At 46.7% G+C, this 15,274-nt stretch overlaps 1 protein-coding gene across 4 annotated transcripts in view; it reads left to right on the top strand.

Moving 5' to 3' along the window:
* LOC117534551 (golgin subfamily A member 7-like) overlaps window positions 1-15,274 on the top strand; it is a 73,069-nt gene that overhangs the window by 10,969 nt on the left and 46,826 nt on the right. For all 4 annotated transcript variants that reach the window (XR_004567252.1, XR_004567250.1, XR_004567251.1 and 1 more), the window contains exons 4-5: window positions 5,879-5,980; window positions 7,071-7,123. Coding sequence is in view for 1 of the 4 variants with exons in the window: in XM_034198773.1 (XP_034054664.1) it covers window positions 5,879-5,980; window positions 7,071-7,112 (144 nt within the window). In the remaining 3 variants the exon portion in view is untranslated. The remainder of the gene's footprint in view (window positions 1-5,878; window positions 5,981-7,070; window positions 7,124-15,274) is intronic.

The following is a 15,274-nucleotide window of genomic DNA, read 5'->3' as shown; positions in this document are numbered from 1 at the left end:
TTAGTTCAGCAGGATAATCTCCACATATTAACACCACTTTATGATTTTTTAAGTAAGAAGCTAATGTTGGGCTATAAAGGATATACAGCACGGTCAAATGACGTCACGTCACCACCGCTAAGCTAAAGGAGGCTAATGTTGGGCTATAAAGGAACTACAGCACGGTCACATGACTTCACGTCACCACCGCTAAGCTAAAGGAGGCTAATGTTGGGCTATAAAGGAACTACAGCACGGTCACATGACTTCACGTCACCACCGCTAAGCTAAAGGTGGCTAGTTTTGGGCTATAAAGGAACTACAGCACGGTCACATGACTTCACGTCACCACCGCTAAGCTAAAGGTGGCTAGTTTTGGGATATAAAGGAACTACAGCACGGTCACATGACTTCACTTCACCACCGCTAAGCTAAAGGTGGCTAGTGTTGGGCTATAAAGGAACTACAGCACGGTCACATGACTTCACGTCACCACCGCTAAGCTAAAGGAGGCTAATGTTGGGCTATAAAGGAACTACAGCACGGTCACGTGACTTCACGTCACCACCACTAAGCTAAAGGTGGCTAGTGTTGGGCTATAAAGGAACTACAGCACGGTCACATGACTTCACGTCACCACCGCTAAGCTAAAGGAGGCTAATGTTGGGCTATAAAGGAACTACAGCACGGTCACGTGACTTAACGTCACCACCGCTAAGCTAAAGGAGGCTAATGTTGGGCTATAAAGGAACTACAGCACGGTCACATGACTTCACGTCACCACCGCTAAGCTAAAGGCAGCTAATGTTGGGCTATAAAGAAACTACAGCACGGTCACATGACTTCACGTCACCACCACTAAGCTAAAGGAGGCTAATGTTGGGATATAAAGGAACTACAGCACGGTCACATGACTTCACATCACCACCGCTAAGCTAAAGGTGGCTAATGTTGGGCTATAAAGGAACTACAGCACGGTCACATGACTTCACGTCACCACCACTAAGCTAAAGGAGGCTAATGTTGGGATATAAAGGAACTACAGCACGGTCACATGACTTCACATCACCACCGCTAAGCTAAAGGTGGCTAATGTTGGGCTATAAAGAAACTACAGCACGGTCACATGACTTCACGTCACCACCACTAAGCTAAAGGAGGCTAATGTTGGGATATAAAGGAACTACAGCACGGTCACATGACTTCACATCACCACCGCTAAGCTAAAGGAGGCTAATGTTGGGCTATAAAGGAACTACAGCACGGTCACGTGACTTCACGTCACCACCGCTAAGCTAAAGGAGGCTAATGTTGGGCTATAAAGGAACTACAGCACGGTCACATGACTTCACGTCACCACCGCTAAGCTAAAGGCAGCTAATGTTGGGCTATAAAGGAACTACAGCACGGTCACATGACTTCACGTCACCACTGCTAAGCTAAAGGAGGCTAATGTTGAGCTATAAAGAATCTACAGCACGGTCACATGACTTCACGTCACCACCACTAAGCTAAAGGAGGCTAATGTTGGGATATAAAGGAACTACAGCACGGTCACATGACTTCACGTCACCACTGCTAAGCTAAAGGCGGCTAATGTTGGGCGTGAGGAGGTTTAGTTATCTAATTTCAGTGTTGTAGTCAAGTCATCAATTCACGAGTCCAAGTCACTCTCGAGTCACCACTCTTCGAGTCCGAGTCCAAGTCCGAGTCACCAGGGGAGAGTCGTAGTCGAGTCCGAGTCATCATTACCTGTGTTCGAGTCTGAGTCACAAGTCTTCATGTATTAATCTTCGTGGATATATGTGTTGAAATGTAGCTGCTCCTCTACATTGCTTTTATCATGTCATGTTATACTAATCTGTCTATTGAACTGCTGTGAAGTGAGTTTGGCTACAATTCTTGTAATAGGTGCTATACAAATATAAAGCTTATTACTATTATTATTATTATTGTAAATTACTTTTAATATGTCTAACTATATTTAAAATGAGTTACCTTTTAGTGGTAGTTCAGATGGTAAAGTTTTCGTTTTGCACTTTTATTTTGATAGTAATAAGATCGGGACTCTTATTTTGAAGGAACTTTTACCGGTTAAATCAGTTTACTGATAAAGATAAAGCCCCAGAAAGCACATGGCTACTTAACATGCAACATGACATCATTCTGCATGTTAAGTAGCCATGTGCTTTCGTTCTCTTCAATATTGTTTCCACATAATGAGCATTTTGCGCTGCTCTTTTACAATGTGGAAGCAGAATGTGTGAAAGCATACAGCACAATGCGGGGTGTGTCTCTAGACATCTTTAGACTGGAATAGCGGGCCCAGTCCGTGAACTCGCCTCGCAGGAGCACACGCCAGGATAGAGGACATCAGACTCCAGAGAAAATTTGCTCGAGTCCAAGTCGGAGCGTCAATGTCCAAGTCGAGTCCGAGTCATCGTGGGGGGAAAAATTCACGAGTCCGAGTCCAAGTCATCGTACGCTAGAATTCACGATTCCAAGTCAGTCGCGTCAATCAGTGCGAGTCCGAGTCGAGTCACAAGTCCCGAAAATCGTCCAGGACTCGAGTGCTCCATCTCTGTCTCACTTTTACAGTTTTAGCATAAACTATTTGTTTCATTTATGCTAAAAGTTTGCATTGGATGTCTTCTATTTATTCATAGTGTTTATTGATGTTGAGACAATACTTAATAATTGAGAAGTTTAAAGAACTTCTTGGCTTCCTGGCTTTCGTTAAAAAAGGTTTTGTAGATAATTGTAAATGGTACCAAACTTGTATATATCATATGGGCATTACTACCATTTTACAATTATATTTAGTCCTAATAATGTGTAGAAATGTACCTTTTTTACAAACCCTGAATCCTGCTTTGACCGCAAGTAGACGTATAAGTGACATGTAGATGTTTAAAGCAGGTTAACACTTTAGGAAGTTGTGCTCCTGCTGTGAAACGCTTTAGCCTGGCTGTAAATCAATATTTACGACCTCTGAAAGCCAGCAAATAAATATGATTTATGTACATCTCAAATCTCTTTTGGCCCAGTTTGAGTACAATGTTGGATTTACTATGCCAATGGTCTTTTCCTCTTACATTTGAATATTTTCTTTTTTAAATGAACTGGAATAAAAAGCATTTGGCTGGGTTTTATGAGCACTCATAAAGTCGTGGATTTTAAATTGACTGGTCGTTACTAAAGAAAAAGGGAGGTCTGTTGCTCAGCTCAAGAATGTGGTGGGTTGGATCCTCTGGTTGCTTATTGAGCCAGACAGTTTGGGAGTTTGCTGGTTTTATTCTAGGTCTCAACATAACCTTCGACAGAATAAAAAGGTCATTACTAAATACTGTAAATGGTCTTTGTGGAGTTTTAATGATCTGTTTATGACTAAGATAGTTATGATGTGAATGTCCTCAGTATTTGGTCTTCAAATCCAGATATTTGACACACTAACGTCTGAACTGGTGCTAGATCAAATGTGAAGATATCTCTGAAGATAATACAATTAATCCAGAGGGGAAAATGGATGTGTGTAGTACATTTTATGGCAATCCAATTTGTCAATGTCATAGTGCACAACCAATGACTGGAGGCGTTTATAAGCAGTCGATGTGGTCGCCGTGGTTTCTCGGGTTGTAAAAACGCGGTTTTGAAGCCTCGATTTCGGCATTTTAGTCGTCACCAGTTTAATCTTTTTGGAAGAGATATGTGAGGGTGTAGCTTAATACAACCGGGGGCTTCAAAAATACATTTTTAAGAGGCCATATTTAATACAATCAATTCAAAAAGGCTAACTGTGAAACTGTGTTCAAGTTGTAACACACCGTTGTAGCTTTTTCATCTATTTTATACTAAATAGGACCATCATTTATTAAATGAACATCATGCTGTATTGAAGAAGGCTAGAGTAAATCAAGTGAGAATTAGTGTCATTTTCTCATCATTTCTTCTATACAATCAGACTGCTGAACATTAGAGAAACTTAAACCTTGATTTCACTCTCAGACCCAGAGGTTGCTATATATGAATGTTTATGAAGAAAATGTAATGTTAATCCATCTTGAGATTTCTAGTCTTCGAGTCTATATCAAAGTGACTAAGATGGATGATTTAAAATCTAGAGAGATGGACATTTGATGGTTACAAGGAAATAAAGTAAGTTAACCAAAACAATTCTCAAACCTATTAGCATTACCTTTTACTGCTTCTGTGCTGCTAGGATTGATCAACTCAAAGCAAATCAAGTTTTATTTATAAAGCACATTTAAAAACGATTTTTGTATGTAACGCACTACAATAACAATAATTTACAACAGAAAAAAACACAGAGAAATGTCAGGTGTCATGCTCAGCTCTGACTAGAAGGCCAGAGAGAAGAAGTGTGTCTTCAGTGAAGGTTTAAAAAACCCTATGGTCTTTTATTTACCTTATGAAATGGTACATTGCATCCATAAACGTATCAATAACTTGGATGCACTGTGTGTCTTATTCACCCTAAACTCTCTGTGATATATGGCCAATCTAGAGCAGAACATTTAAAGTAAATCATTGATAGGTCTTGCGTCTTGTGCGAACAGTTAGAGATTGAGATTCTTTGTTATTTAGAAGACAGTTGAGAACATTTCAACAGTTGCAATGAAAGGAGTAAACATTTGCAATAAGGGAACAGTACACATTGAAACCCTCCCCTTCTCATTGTCCTCTTTTTCTTCTGATGTGCATCTCATACAATGTTCATGAACTTTATACAATAACAGAAGGGATGTTTCAGAGACGATGACGAGACGGCGCCAACGTCGGTAAACAATAACTGTAACGATATCAACATGCAATATCGTTGACGAAGAAGGACGAGACGAAAATGTAGTTTACTAAATAAAAACGTTGCCAAAATCTCTCTTTACATTCGTTGACGAAAAAGGAGGAGACGAAATATTATCAAAGATAACGTTACATCTTGCATTGCTTTATCAGAAGGGAAGCAATGTGGCCATAACACAGCTGGTAAGAACACCACAAACCAGATACTCTCTGCCAAGCTGCTTTCTTAATCATTCAACCTGTGTTCTTCATCCAATAAGGTTAGTTTGACTGAAATGTTCAATATAATCTGATGACTAAAAAAGACTCAAATGTCAACAGTTTTCAAAATAGTTAGTTTTCTTTGACTAAAATGAGACTAAAATGCTCAGACTTTTAGTCGACTAAAACTTGTCTAAATAAAGACAGGATGAAGGTGACTACATATGACTAAAACTAACAAGGACATTTGACACAGGACTAAGACTAACGGTACGTCCACCCGGTTCCGTATTGTGCTTCAACGGAGACGCTTCCCATTCACTTTGAATGGGGTGACGTCATGCTTTGCCGAACTGCATTGTGGTTCCGTCGCCTCGCTTTTCCTCCGTTGCTCGCTTCGAAAGTTGAGAAAAGTTCAACTTCTCAAGCGTCGACGGAAGCGCTAGCCAATCGAATCATATGCCAGTACAAGCTCTAGCCAATCAAACCGCGTGCTTGTGTGTCCGGGGCGGGGGATTAATGTGATTGGTTGTTGGTCGCGCGCCAGACACGCCCACCGGCAAGTTTCAACGCAACGCTGCCGTCTGGACGTACCGTAAGACTAAATAGAAAAATAGCTGACAAAACTAACACTATTTCAGAGGCATACTGACATAGTGAGGGACAATCCTGCAGGTGTAATAACAGTCAAACAAATTACAATATTTTGGTAATTAGACCAAGCAACCTTTTTCTTTTGGTTATCAGCTCAACAGTAGTTTGTTAATTCTATGAAATGTGGCCGTGAGATTGAGATTCTTAATACATTGCCACCGGTGGTTTTTTCGATGTATGAGAAATGTTCCTGAAACTGTGATTTTTCTTTCCTTTTTTTAAGGTTTTGAAGAAGATTGCAAAGTACATTCAGGAGCAGAACGACAAGATCTACGCCCCGCGAGGCCTCCTGCTCACCGACCCCATCGAGAGAGGCCTAAGAGTCGTATCCTAAACTTTAACCAGGAAACTCTGTTGGTCGTCTTCCATCAAATGCACTTTGCTGCAGCTTGAGAGCCTTGTGGTACTGTTAATAAGAAATGTCCCCTTTAAACACACGTTCAAAAGCATTGACTTCTAGGCCGACTCTATAGGACACAGGTTATTAACATTAAGTTGTTAAATGTTATGAATGAAGACTTTAACTTTAACTTTTTTCTTGTTAGGGATATTTGGAGGTGGTCCATGACTTTGTTTTATCGGGTTAATTGGTCTTTTGTCTTAAAAAAAGCTTAAGAAACAATGCCCTAAATAAATGATTTCCAGCTACTTACAGTATCTGACTATCAGATGGATTAAAAAACACAGCCACAATGCTTTTAAATGGTCTGCATTTAAACAGCCCTAACATAAAAAACTTGTCATTATGCAAGAATGAACGTGTGCGGGAAAGAGGAATGATGCATTGAGTGTTTTGGGTGACTTTAACTTGTTAAACACAGTCTTTAAGTAGCTTTACCAATGACCTAATACATCGTGATTTATAGTTTACAGGAAATCCAACTGTGTATGTGTGTGTGTGTGTGTGTGTGTGTGTGTGTGTGTGTGTGTGTGTGTGTGTGTGTGTGTGTGTGTGTGTGTGTGTGTGTGTGTGTGTGTGTGTGTGTGTGTGTGTGTGTGTGTGTGTGTGTGTGTGTGTGTGTGTGTGTGTGTGTGTGTGTGTGTGTGTGTGTGTGTGTGTGTGTGTGTGTGTGTGTGTGTGTGTGTGTGTGTGTGTGTGTGTGTGTGTGTGTGTGTGTGTGTGTGTGTGTGTGTGTGTGTGTGTGTGTGTGTGTGTGTGTGTTTTTTTTCATAGGGACAGTGCAACTTATTAACATGAGCAAAAACAAATACTTGTCAAGAATTTGTCTTTTTTTCAAGAAAGTAACACCAAGTAAGTGTCAAGTCTCTTAAATCCAAATGTCAGTCCGCTTCTTTCAACTGTGTCCAAAAGCTCTTTTTTCTTCTGTTGATAAATGGACCTTATTACTTTAAATGGTTGGAAAATGAAGCCGAACGTTCTTCAAAAAGCTTTTCTTTGACTGCATCCTGTAAAGATTGAGGTGACCATCTTTGAAGACAGAAGCCTGACCAGATAAAAGCTTCCACGGTGAGTCTTAAAGCTCATGTTTATCTATATATACCATGACGTTCTTCTTTCCTAATGGGACATATTTGACACAAGGACATGAAGTAAGTACAAGACAAACAAAAGAGAACAAATACATGTTTCTGTTAGGGAATCATTTGTCCTAGTGTCCTCCTTCACCCTCTGACACAGATGCTCCAGCCTTGAGCAGCCGTTATCTGCCTTAAGGAGGGGCTGCCCTAGCAAGTTGTTGTTGTTGTTACCAGTTTGTGACCGGGCAGCTCTCGGTTGTGGGACACCTGGAACATTCACGTCAACCAGGTCACAAAAAACGCATTCTTCCATTTAAAGAACATCGCCCGCATCAGACCCTCCCTCTCATCGACCGCTGCTGAAACTCTGATCCATGCCTTCATAACATCCCGGCTGGATTACTGCAACAGCAACAGCATACTCAGCTTCCCGCTTGCTCACCTCCACCCGCCGCTCCGACCACATCACCCCTATCCTCCATGACCTCCACCCGATGCTCCGACCACATCACCCCTATCCTCCATGACCTCCACCCGACGCTCCGACCACATCACCCCTATCCTCCATGACCTCCACCCGACGCTCCGACCACATCACCCCTATCCTCCATGACCTCCACCCGACGCTCCGACCACATCACCCCTATCCTCCATGACCTCCACCCGCCGCTCCGACCACATCCCCCCTATCCTCCATACCTCCACCCGACGCTCCGACCACATCACCCCTATCCTCCATGACCTCCACCCGACGCTCCGACCACATCACCCCTATCCTCCATGACCTCCACCCGACGCTCCGACCACATCACCCCTATCCTCCATGACCTCCACCTGACGCTCCGACCACATCACCCTATCCTCCATAACCTCCACCCGACGCTCCGACCACATCACCCCTATCCTCCATGACCTCCACCCGCCGCTCCGACCACATCACCCCTATCCTCCATGACCTCCACCCGACGCTCCGACCACATCACCCCTATCCTCCATGACCTCCACCTGACGCTCCGACCACATCACCCCTATCCTCCATGACCTCCACCCGACGCTCCGACCACATCACCCCTATCCTCCATGACCTCCACCCGCCGCTCCGACCACATCACCCCTATCCTCCATGACCTCCACCCGCCGCTCCGACCACATCACCCCTATCCTCCATGACCTCCACCCGACGCTCCGACCACATCACCCCTATCCTCCATGACCTCCACCCGACGCTCCGACCACATCACCCCTATCCTCCATGACCTCCACCCGACGCTCCGACCACATCACCCCTATCCTCCATGACCTCCACCCGACGCTCCGACCACATCACCCCTATCCTCCATGACCTCCACCCGCCGCTCCGACCACATCACCCCTATCCTCCATGACCTCCACCCGACGCTCCGACCACATCACCCCTATCCTCCATGACCTCCACCCGACGCTCCGACCACATCACCCCTATCCTCCATGACCTCCACCCGACGCTCCGACCACATCACCCCTATCCTCCATGACCTCCACCCGACGCTCCGACCACATCACCCCTATCCTCCATAACCTCCACCCGACGCTCCGACCACATCACCCCTATCCTCCATGACCTCCACCCGCCGCTCCGACCACATCACCCCCTATCCTCCATGACCTCCACCCGACGCTCCGACCACATCACCCCTATCCTCCATGACCTCCACCTGACGCTCCGACCACATCACCCCTATCCTCCATGACCTCCACCCGACGCTCCGACCACATCACCCCTATCCTCCATGACCTCCACCCGCCGCTCCGACCACATCACCCCTATCCTCCATGACCTCCACCCGACCACATCACCCCTATCCTCCATGACCTCCACCCGACGCTCCGACCACATCACCCCTATCCTCCATGACCTCCACCCGACGCTCCGACCACATCACCCCTATCCTCCATGACCTCCACCCGACGCTCCGACCACATCACCCCCTATCCTCCATGACCTCCACTGGCTCCCCATCAAACACCGCTTTGACTTTAAAATATTACTTTTCACTTTCAAAGCCCTCAACAACCTTGCCCCCCCCCCCCTACCTCTGTGACCTCATCCAACGACACAACCCCACCCGTCGCCTCAGGTCTGCTGAAGCTAACCTACTGCAGCCCATCAGGACAAAGCTCCGGACCTGGGGTGACAGGGCCTTCGCAGCAGCCCCCCCCCCTCACTATGGAACCCCCTCCCCAGCCACGTCAGATCTGCCAACACTCTCACACCATTCAAACAATCCCATGGAATGTTGATTATTACACGTCGAACTACAGAAGGGTTCTTCAGAATTGATTTGGCATCTCTACCGTGTGGTCAACTCGTGGCCCGTGACATGTCTTGTGAATTCTCCGGCCGACGCTCCAAATAAACCGTCAGTGTTTGCCATCAAAGCTCCAGCTCTCCTCGTGTCTCTCTGAGTCCTGACTCCATCAAAGCTCCAGCTCTCCTCGTCTCTCTGAGTCCTGACTCCATCAGAGCTCCAGCTCTCCTCGTGTCTCTCTGAGTCCTGACTCCATCAAAGCTCCAGCTCTCCTCGTGTCTCTCTGAGTCCTGACTCCATCAAAGCTCCAGCTCTCCTCGTCTCTCTGAGTCCTGACTCCATCAGAGCTCCAGCTCTCCTCGTGTCTCTCTGAGTCCTGACTCCATCAAAGCTCCAGCTCTCCTCGTGTCTCTCTGAGTCCTGACTCCATCAAAGCTCCAGCTCTCCTCGTCTCTCTGAGTCCTGACTCCATCAAAGCTCCAGCTCTCCTCGTCTCTCTGAGTCCTGACTCCATCAGAGCTCCAGCTCTCCTCGTCTCTCTGAGTCCTGACTCCATCAAAGCTCCAGCTCTCCTCGTGTCTCTCTTTGAGTCCTGACTCCATCAAAGCTCCAGCTCTCCTCGTGTCTCTCTGAGTCCTGACTCCATCAGAGCTCCAGCTCTCCTCGTGTCTCTTTGAGTCCTGACTCCATCAAAGCTCCAGCTCTCCTCGTCTCTCTGAGTCCTGACTCCATCAAAGCTCCAGCTCTCCTCGTGTCTCTCTGAGTCCTGACTCCATCAAAGCTCCAGCTCTCCTCGTGTCTCTCTGAGTCCTGATTCCATCAGAGCTCCAGCTCTCCTCGTGTCTCTCTGAGTCCTGACTCCATCAAAGCTCCCAGCTCTCCTCGTGTCTCTCTGAGTCCTGACTCCATCAAAGCTCCAGCTCTCCTCGTGTCTCTCTGAGTCCTGACTCCATCAGAGCTCCAGCTCTCCTAGTGTCTCTCTGAGTCCTGACTCCATCAGAGCTCCAGCTCTCCTCGTGTCTCTCTGAGTCCTGACTCCATCAAAGCTCCAGCTCTCCTCGTGTCTCTCTGAGTCCTGACTCCATCAAAGCTCCAGCTCTCCTCGTCTCTCTGAGTCCTGACTCCATCAAAGCTCCAGCTCTCCTCGTCTCTCTGAGTCCTGACTCCATCAGAGCTCCAGCTCTCCTCGTCTCTCTGAGTCCTGACTCCATCAAAGCTCCAGCTCTCCTCGTGTCTCTCTTTGAGTCCTGACTCCATCAAAGCTCCAGCTCTCCTCGTGTCTCTCTGAGTCCTGACTCCATCAAAGCTCCAGCTCTCCTCGTGTCTCTCTGAGTCCTGACTCCATCAGAGCTCCAGCTCTCCTCGTGTCTCTCTGAGTCCTGACTCCATCAAAGCTCCAGCTCTCCTCGTGTCTCTCTGAGTCCTGACTCCATCAAAGCTCCAGCTCTCCTTGTGTCTCTCTGAGTCCTGACTCCATCAGAGCTCCAGCTCTCCTAGTGTCTCTCTGAGTCCTGACTCCATCAGAGCTCCAGCTCTCCTCGTGTCTCTCTGAGTCCTGACTCCATCAAAGCTCCAGCTCTCCTCGTGTCTCTGAGTCCTGACTCCATCAGAGCTCCAGCTCTCCTCGTGTCTCTCTCTGAGTCCTGACTCCATCAGAGCTCCAGCTCTCCTCGTGTCTCTCTGAGTCCTGACTCCATCAGAGCTCCAGCTCTCCTCGTGTCTCTCTGAGTCCTGACTCCATCAAAGCTCCAGCTCTCCTCGTGTCTCTCTGAGTCCTGACTCCATCAGAGCTCCAGCTCTCCTCGTGTCTCTCTCTGAGTCCTGACTCCATCAAAGCTCCAGCTCTCCTCGTCTCTCTGAGTCCTGACTCCATCAAAGCTCCAGCTCTCCTCGTGTCTCTGAGTCCTGACTCCATCAAAGCTCCAGCTCTCCTCGTGTCTCTCTCTGAGTCCTGACTCCATCAGAGCTCCAGCTCTCCTCGTGTCTCTCTGAGTCCTGACTCCATCAGAGCTCCAGCTCTCCTCGTGTCTCTCTCTGAGTCCTGACTCCATCAAAGCTCCAGCTCTCCTCGTGTCTCTCTGAGTCCTGACTCCATCAAAGCTCCAGCTCTCCTCGTGTCTCTCTCTGAGTCCTGACTCCATCAGAGCTCCAGCTCTCCTCGTGTCTCTCTGAGTCCTGACTCCATCAAAGCTCCAGCTCTCCTCGTGTCTCTCTGAGTCCTGACTCCATCAGAGCTCCAGCTCTCCTCGTGTCTCCCTCGTGTCTCTGAGTCCTGGCTCCATCAGAGCTCCAGCTCTCCTCGTGTCTCTCTCTGAGTCCTGACTCCATCAAAGCTCCAGCTCTCCTCGTGTCTCTCTCTGAGTCCTGACTCCATCAGAGCTCCAGCTCTCCTCGTAGTCTCTCTTTGAGTCCTGACTCCATCAGAGCTCCAGCTCTCCTCGTGTCTCTCTCTGAGTCCTGACTCCATCAGAGCTCCAGCTCTCCTCGTGTCTCTCTCTGAGTCCTGACTCCATCAAAGCTCCAGCTCTCCTCGTGTCTCTCTGAGTCCTGACTCCATCAGAGCTCCAGCTCTCCTCGTGTCTCTCTTTGAGTCCTGACTCCATCAAAGCTCCAGCTCTCCTCGTGTCTCTTTGAGTCCTGACTCCATCAGAGCTCCAGCTCTCCTCGTGTCTCTCTTTGAGTCCTGACTCCATCAGAGCTCCAGCTCTCCTCGTGTCTCTCTGAGTCCTGACTCCATCAGAGCTCCAGCTCTCCTCGTGTCTCTCTGAGTCCTGACTCCATCAGAGCTCCAGCTCTCCTCGTGTCTCTCTTTGAGTCCTGACTCCATCAAAGCTCCAGCTCTCCTCGTGTCTCTTTGAGTCCTGACTCCATCAGAGCTCCAGCTCTCCTCGTGTCTCTCTGAGTCCTGACTCCATCAGAGCTCCAGCTCTCCTCGTGTCTCTCTTTGAGTCCTGACTCCATCAAAGCTCCAGCTCTCCTCGTGTCTCTTTGAGTCCTGACTCCATCAGAGCTCCAGCTCTCCTCGTGTCTCTCTTTGAGTCCTGACTCCATCAGAGCTCCAGCTCTCCTCGTGTCTCTCTTTGAGTCCTGACTCCATCAGAGCTCCAGCTCTCCTAGTGTCTCTCTGAGTCCTGACTCCATCAAAGCTCCAGCTCTCCTCGTGTCTCTCTGAGTCCTGACTCCATCAGAGCTCCAGCTCTCCTCGTGTCTCTCTGAGTCCTGACTCCATCAGAGCTCCAGCTCTCCTCGTGTCTCTCTGAGTCCTGACTCCATCAGAGCTCCAGCTCTCCTCGTCTCTCTCTGAGTCCTGACTCCATCAAAGCTCCAGCTCTCCTCGTGTCTCTCTGAGTCCTGACTCCATCAAAGCTCCAGCTCTCCTCGTGTCTCTCTGAGTCCTGACTCCATCAAAGCTCCAGCTCTCCTCGTGTCTCTTTGAGTCCTGACTCTCCATTGCTTCAGAAGTTTCCCCCACATTTTCCAATTATGAAACATGTATATTTCCCTTGGGTTTTGAGGAGGAGTGCAGAGAAAAGGGTCTTTTAGGAAGAGCTTTAATGAGAGGGCTCACTGCATACTTAATGTGTGTGTGTACAGAAGATTTAACGCCTCCTCCGCATTCAAAGCAAACCCCCACATCAAAGTGTGAAGCCTCTTCCTCTTTGAGTCATGCTAGTGACTGTTTCATGGAGCATTTAAAGGATTACTCTGCTTGCTTTATGACGTTGAACTGCGGTGTTTGGTCACAGTCTGCTCATGAATTGATTATTTATACTCTTTTAATGTGTTGTTATGTGCAATGCCTTGTTTTGTTTTATGCTGCAGCAACAAAAACCCCAAATTGGGATTAACAAAGTACTTCTTATCTTATCCTACAGTGAGATGCTAGTAGTTTCAAGATAACACAAACAGCAGCAGATATTCCTCTTTTTCATCGTCATGTTTTATAATGCTACTGCGAGACATGAAAGCAGCAGAGAACTGGTATTTAAAATGCCTTCTTCCACAATTGTCAGGCAATAGATGAAGCTGAAGAACCCTCAACAATACAACTCCAGATCCCATGAGATCAGTTTGCCTACGACTGAGATTTGAACTTTGCCCTGATAGACCTCAGGAGTTTAATTCAATGTTCATTTTTGTTCTGGTCTTTGGACCTAGTTGGTCAATCACGTTTCTTTCAAATGGCCCATTTCCTTGTTTACTTCGACAAGCTTTACCACAATTATTTCATTTTGCTCATGAGATGCTAGTCGTTTCTCCATATAGATTAAGATGATATAGGCCCAATCCCAAACCACGCCCTACACACTCCCCCTCCGTGACGGAGTGAACTCCGTGGAGTGACACATGAGGCTCCTCCTGTCAGATGGAGTAAACACAGCGGCAAGCTTTGGGACGGCCTCCCCTCTCTCCGGCAGAAACAGGAAATGTAACTGTATGTAACAACGGTTTCAAATCAGCATCTCTTAGACAAAAAGTTTAAATTAATAACAACAAATAAAACTCCAAACATCTTTAGTTGTGTTACTTTTTTGTAAAGATCTTTTAGTTTTAAACCTGATGTTTATAAGCTTCTTAGTTTTTGCAACGGTCTATAAATATACACAACTTTATAATAAAATGCACATGTTTACCTTTTTCTAGACTAAACACAGGTTTGATCCTAAGTTAAAACATATGAGGTCATCATGAGGTTGTTAACATCGCAGTTTATCAGTGGATGTTTGCTGGAACTACTTGTAAACAGCGTGTTTCCTGACGGACACACACAGCGTGACTCCGGTCAGGTAGAGACCGGTCTCCAGTCAGCACGCTGCAGACTCGCTGTTTGACGGCTTGATAGCCCACTCCCCCTCCACACTCGTTGCTTTGGAACAGCACCTAATATGGCGGACCCTCCACGCGAACGCGCAAACGGAGGGGTAGGGTGTAGGGCTTAGGGTGTAGGGCTTAGGGTGTAGGGCTTAGGGTGTAGGGCTTAGGGTGTAGGGCTTAGGGTGTAGGGCGTAGGGTGTAGGGCGTAGTGTGTAGGGCGTAGTGTGTAGGGCGTAGGGTGTGGTTAGGGATTGGGTCTAAGAGAGGTATCTTGCATACACACGTACAAAGATATTCGGAGGGTTGTGCAGAACTGGCCATTTTGAGGGGGTTTAACTTCGGGGTTAATTGTAGTCTTTTGAGGAAAATCTTATAGGCATTCTGAGGTTACATCTGTGGACGTCACTGTTTGTTGCCACGAGATAGAAACTGTACGTTGTCTCTGCTCTGTTTGAACAGAAACTTGTTCTCGTCATCTTTCCAGTTCGTCAACCGTTAGCCGAGTTAGCTTTCCTCTTTACTGAAGAGCGTTATTCACTCACTTGTTCGCTAAAATAAAGTCTGGGTTCAGCTTTAGAGGAGAATCTGTAACGCTGGTAGTGGACCGTCAACATTAATTATGCTATTACTTAGTCTTTCCAACAGCGACACGAAAGATAGACTCAAAGCTAATGTAAAACTGTTAAACTCAAGATACATGTTTTCTGAGCTTTGGGTAAAGGTAGAAACTGTATGTTGTCTCAGCTCCGTTTAATAATAATAATAAATAATGATAATAATGAACAGAAACTTGTTCTCATCATCGTTCCAGTTCGTCAAGCGTTAGCACAGCTAGCTTTCCTGCTTAATCAGAGGCTTATTCACACTTTTATTCGCTAACATAATGTGTTGACTCTCTGGGTTTAGCTTTGGAGAAATAGCTCAAACGCTGATAGTGGACTGTCCAGATTAATTATTCTACTTACATGGTAGGGGTGTAACGGTATCCGTATTCGTCCCGTACCGTCACGATTCGGACGTCACGGTTCGGCACACGC

Source organism: Gymnodraco acuticeps, unplaced genomic scaffold, assembly GCF_902827175.1.
Source record: "Gymnodraco acuticeps unplaced genomic scaffold, fGymAcu1.1, whole genome shotgun sequence".
In the NCBI taxonomy this organism is placed as follows: Eukaryota; Metazoa; Chordata; class Actinopteri; order Perciformes; family Bathydraconidae; genus Gymnodraco; species Gymnodraco acuticeps.
This window is presented reverse-complemented; position numbering and strand designations above follow the sequence as displayed.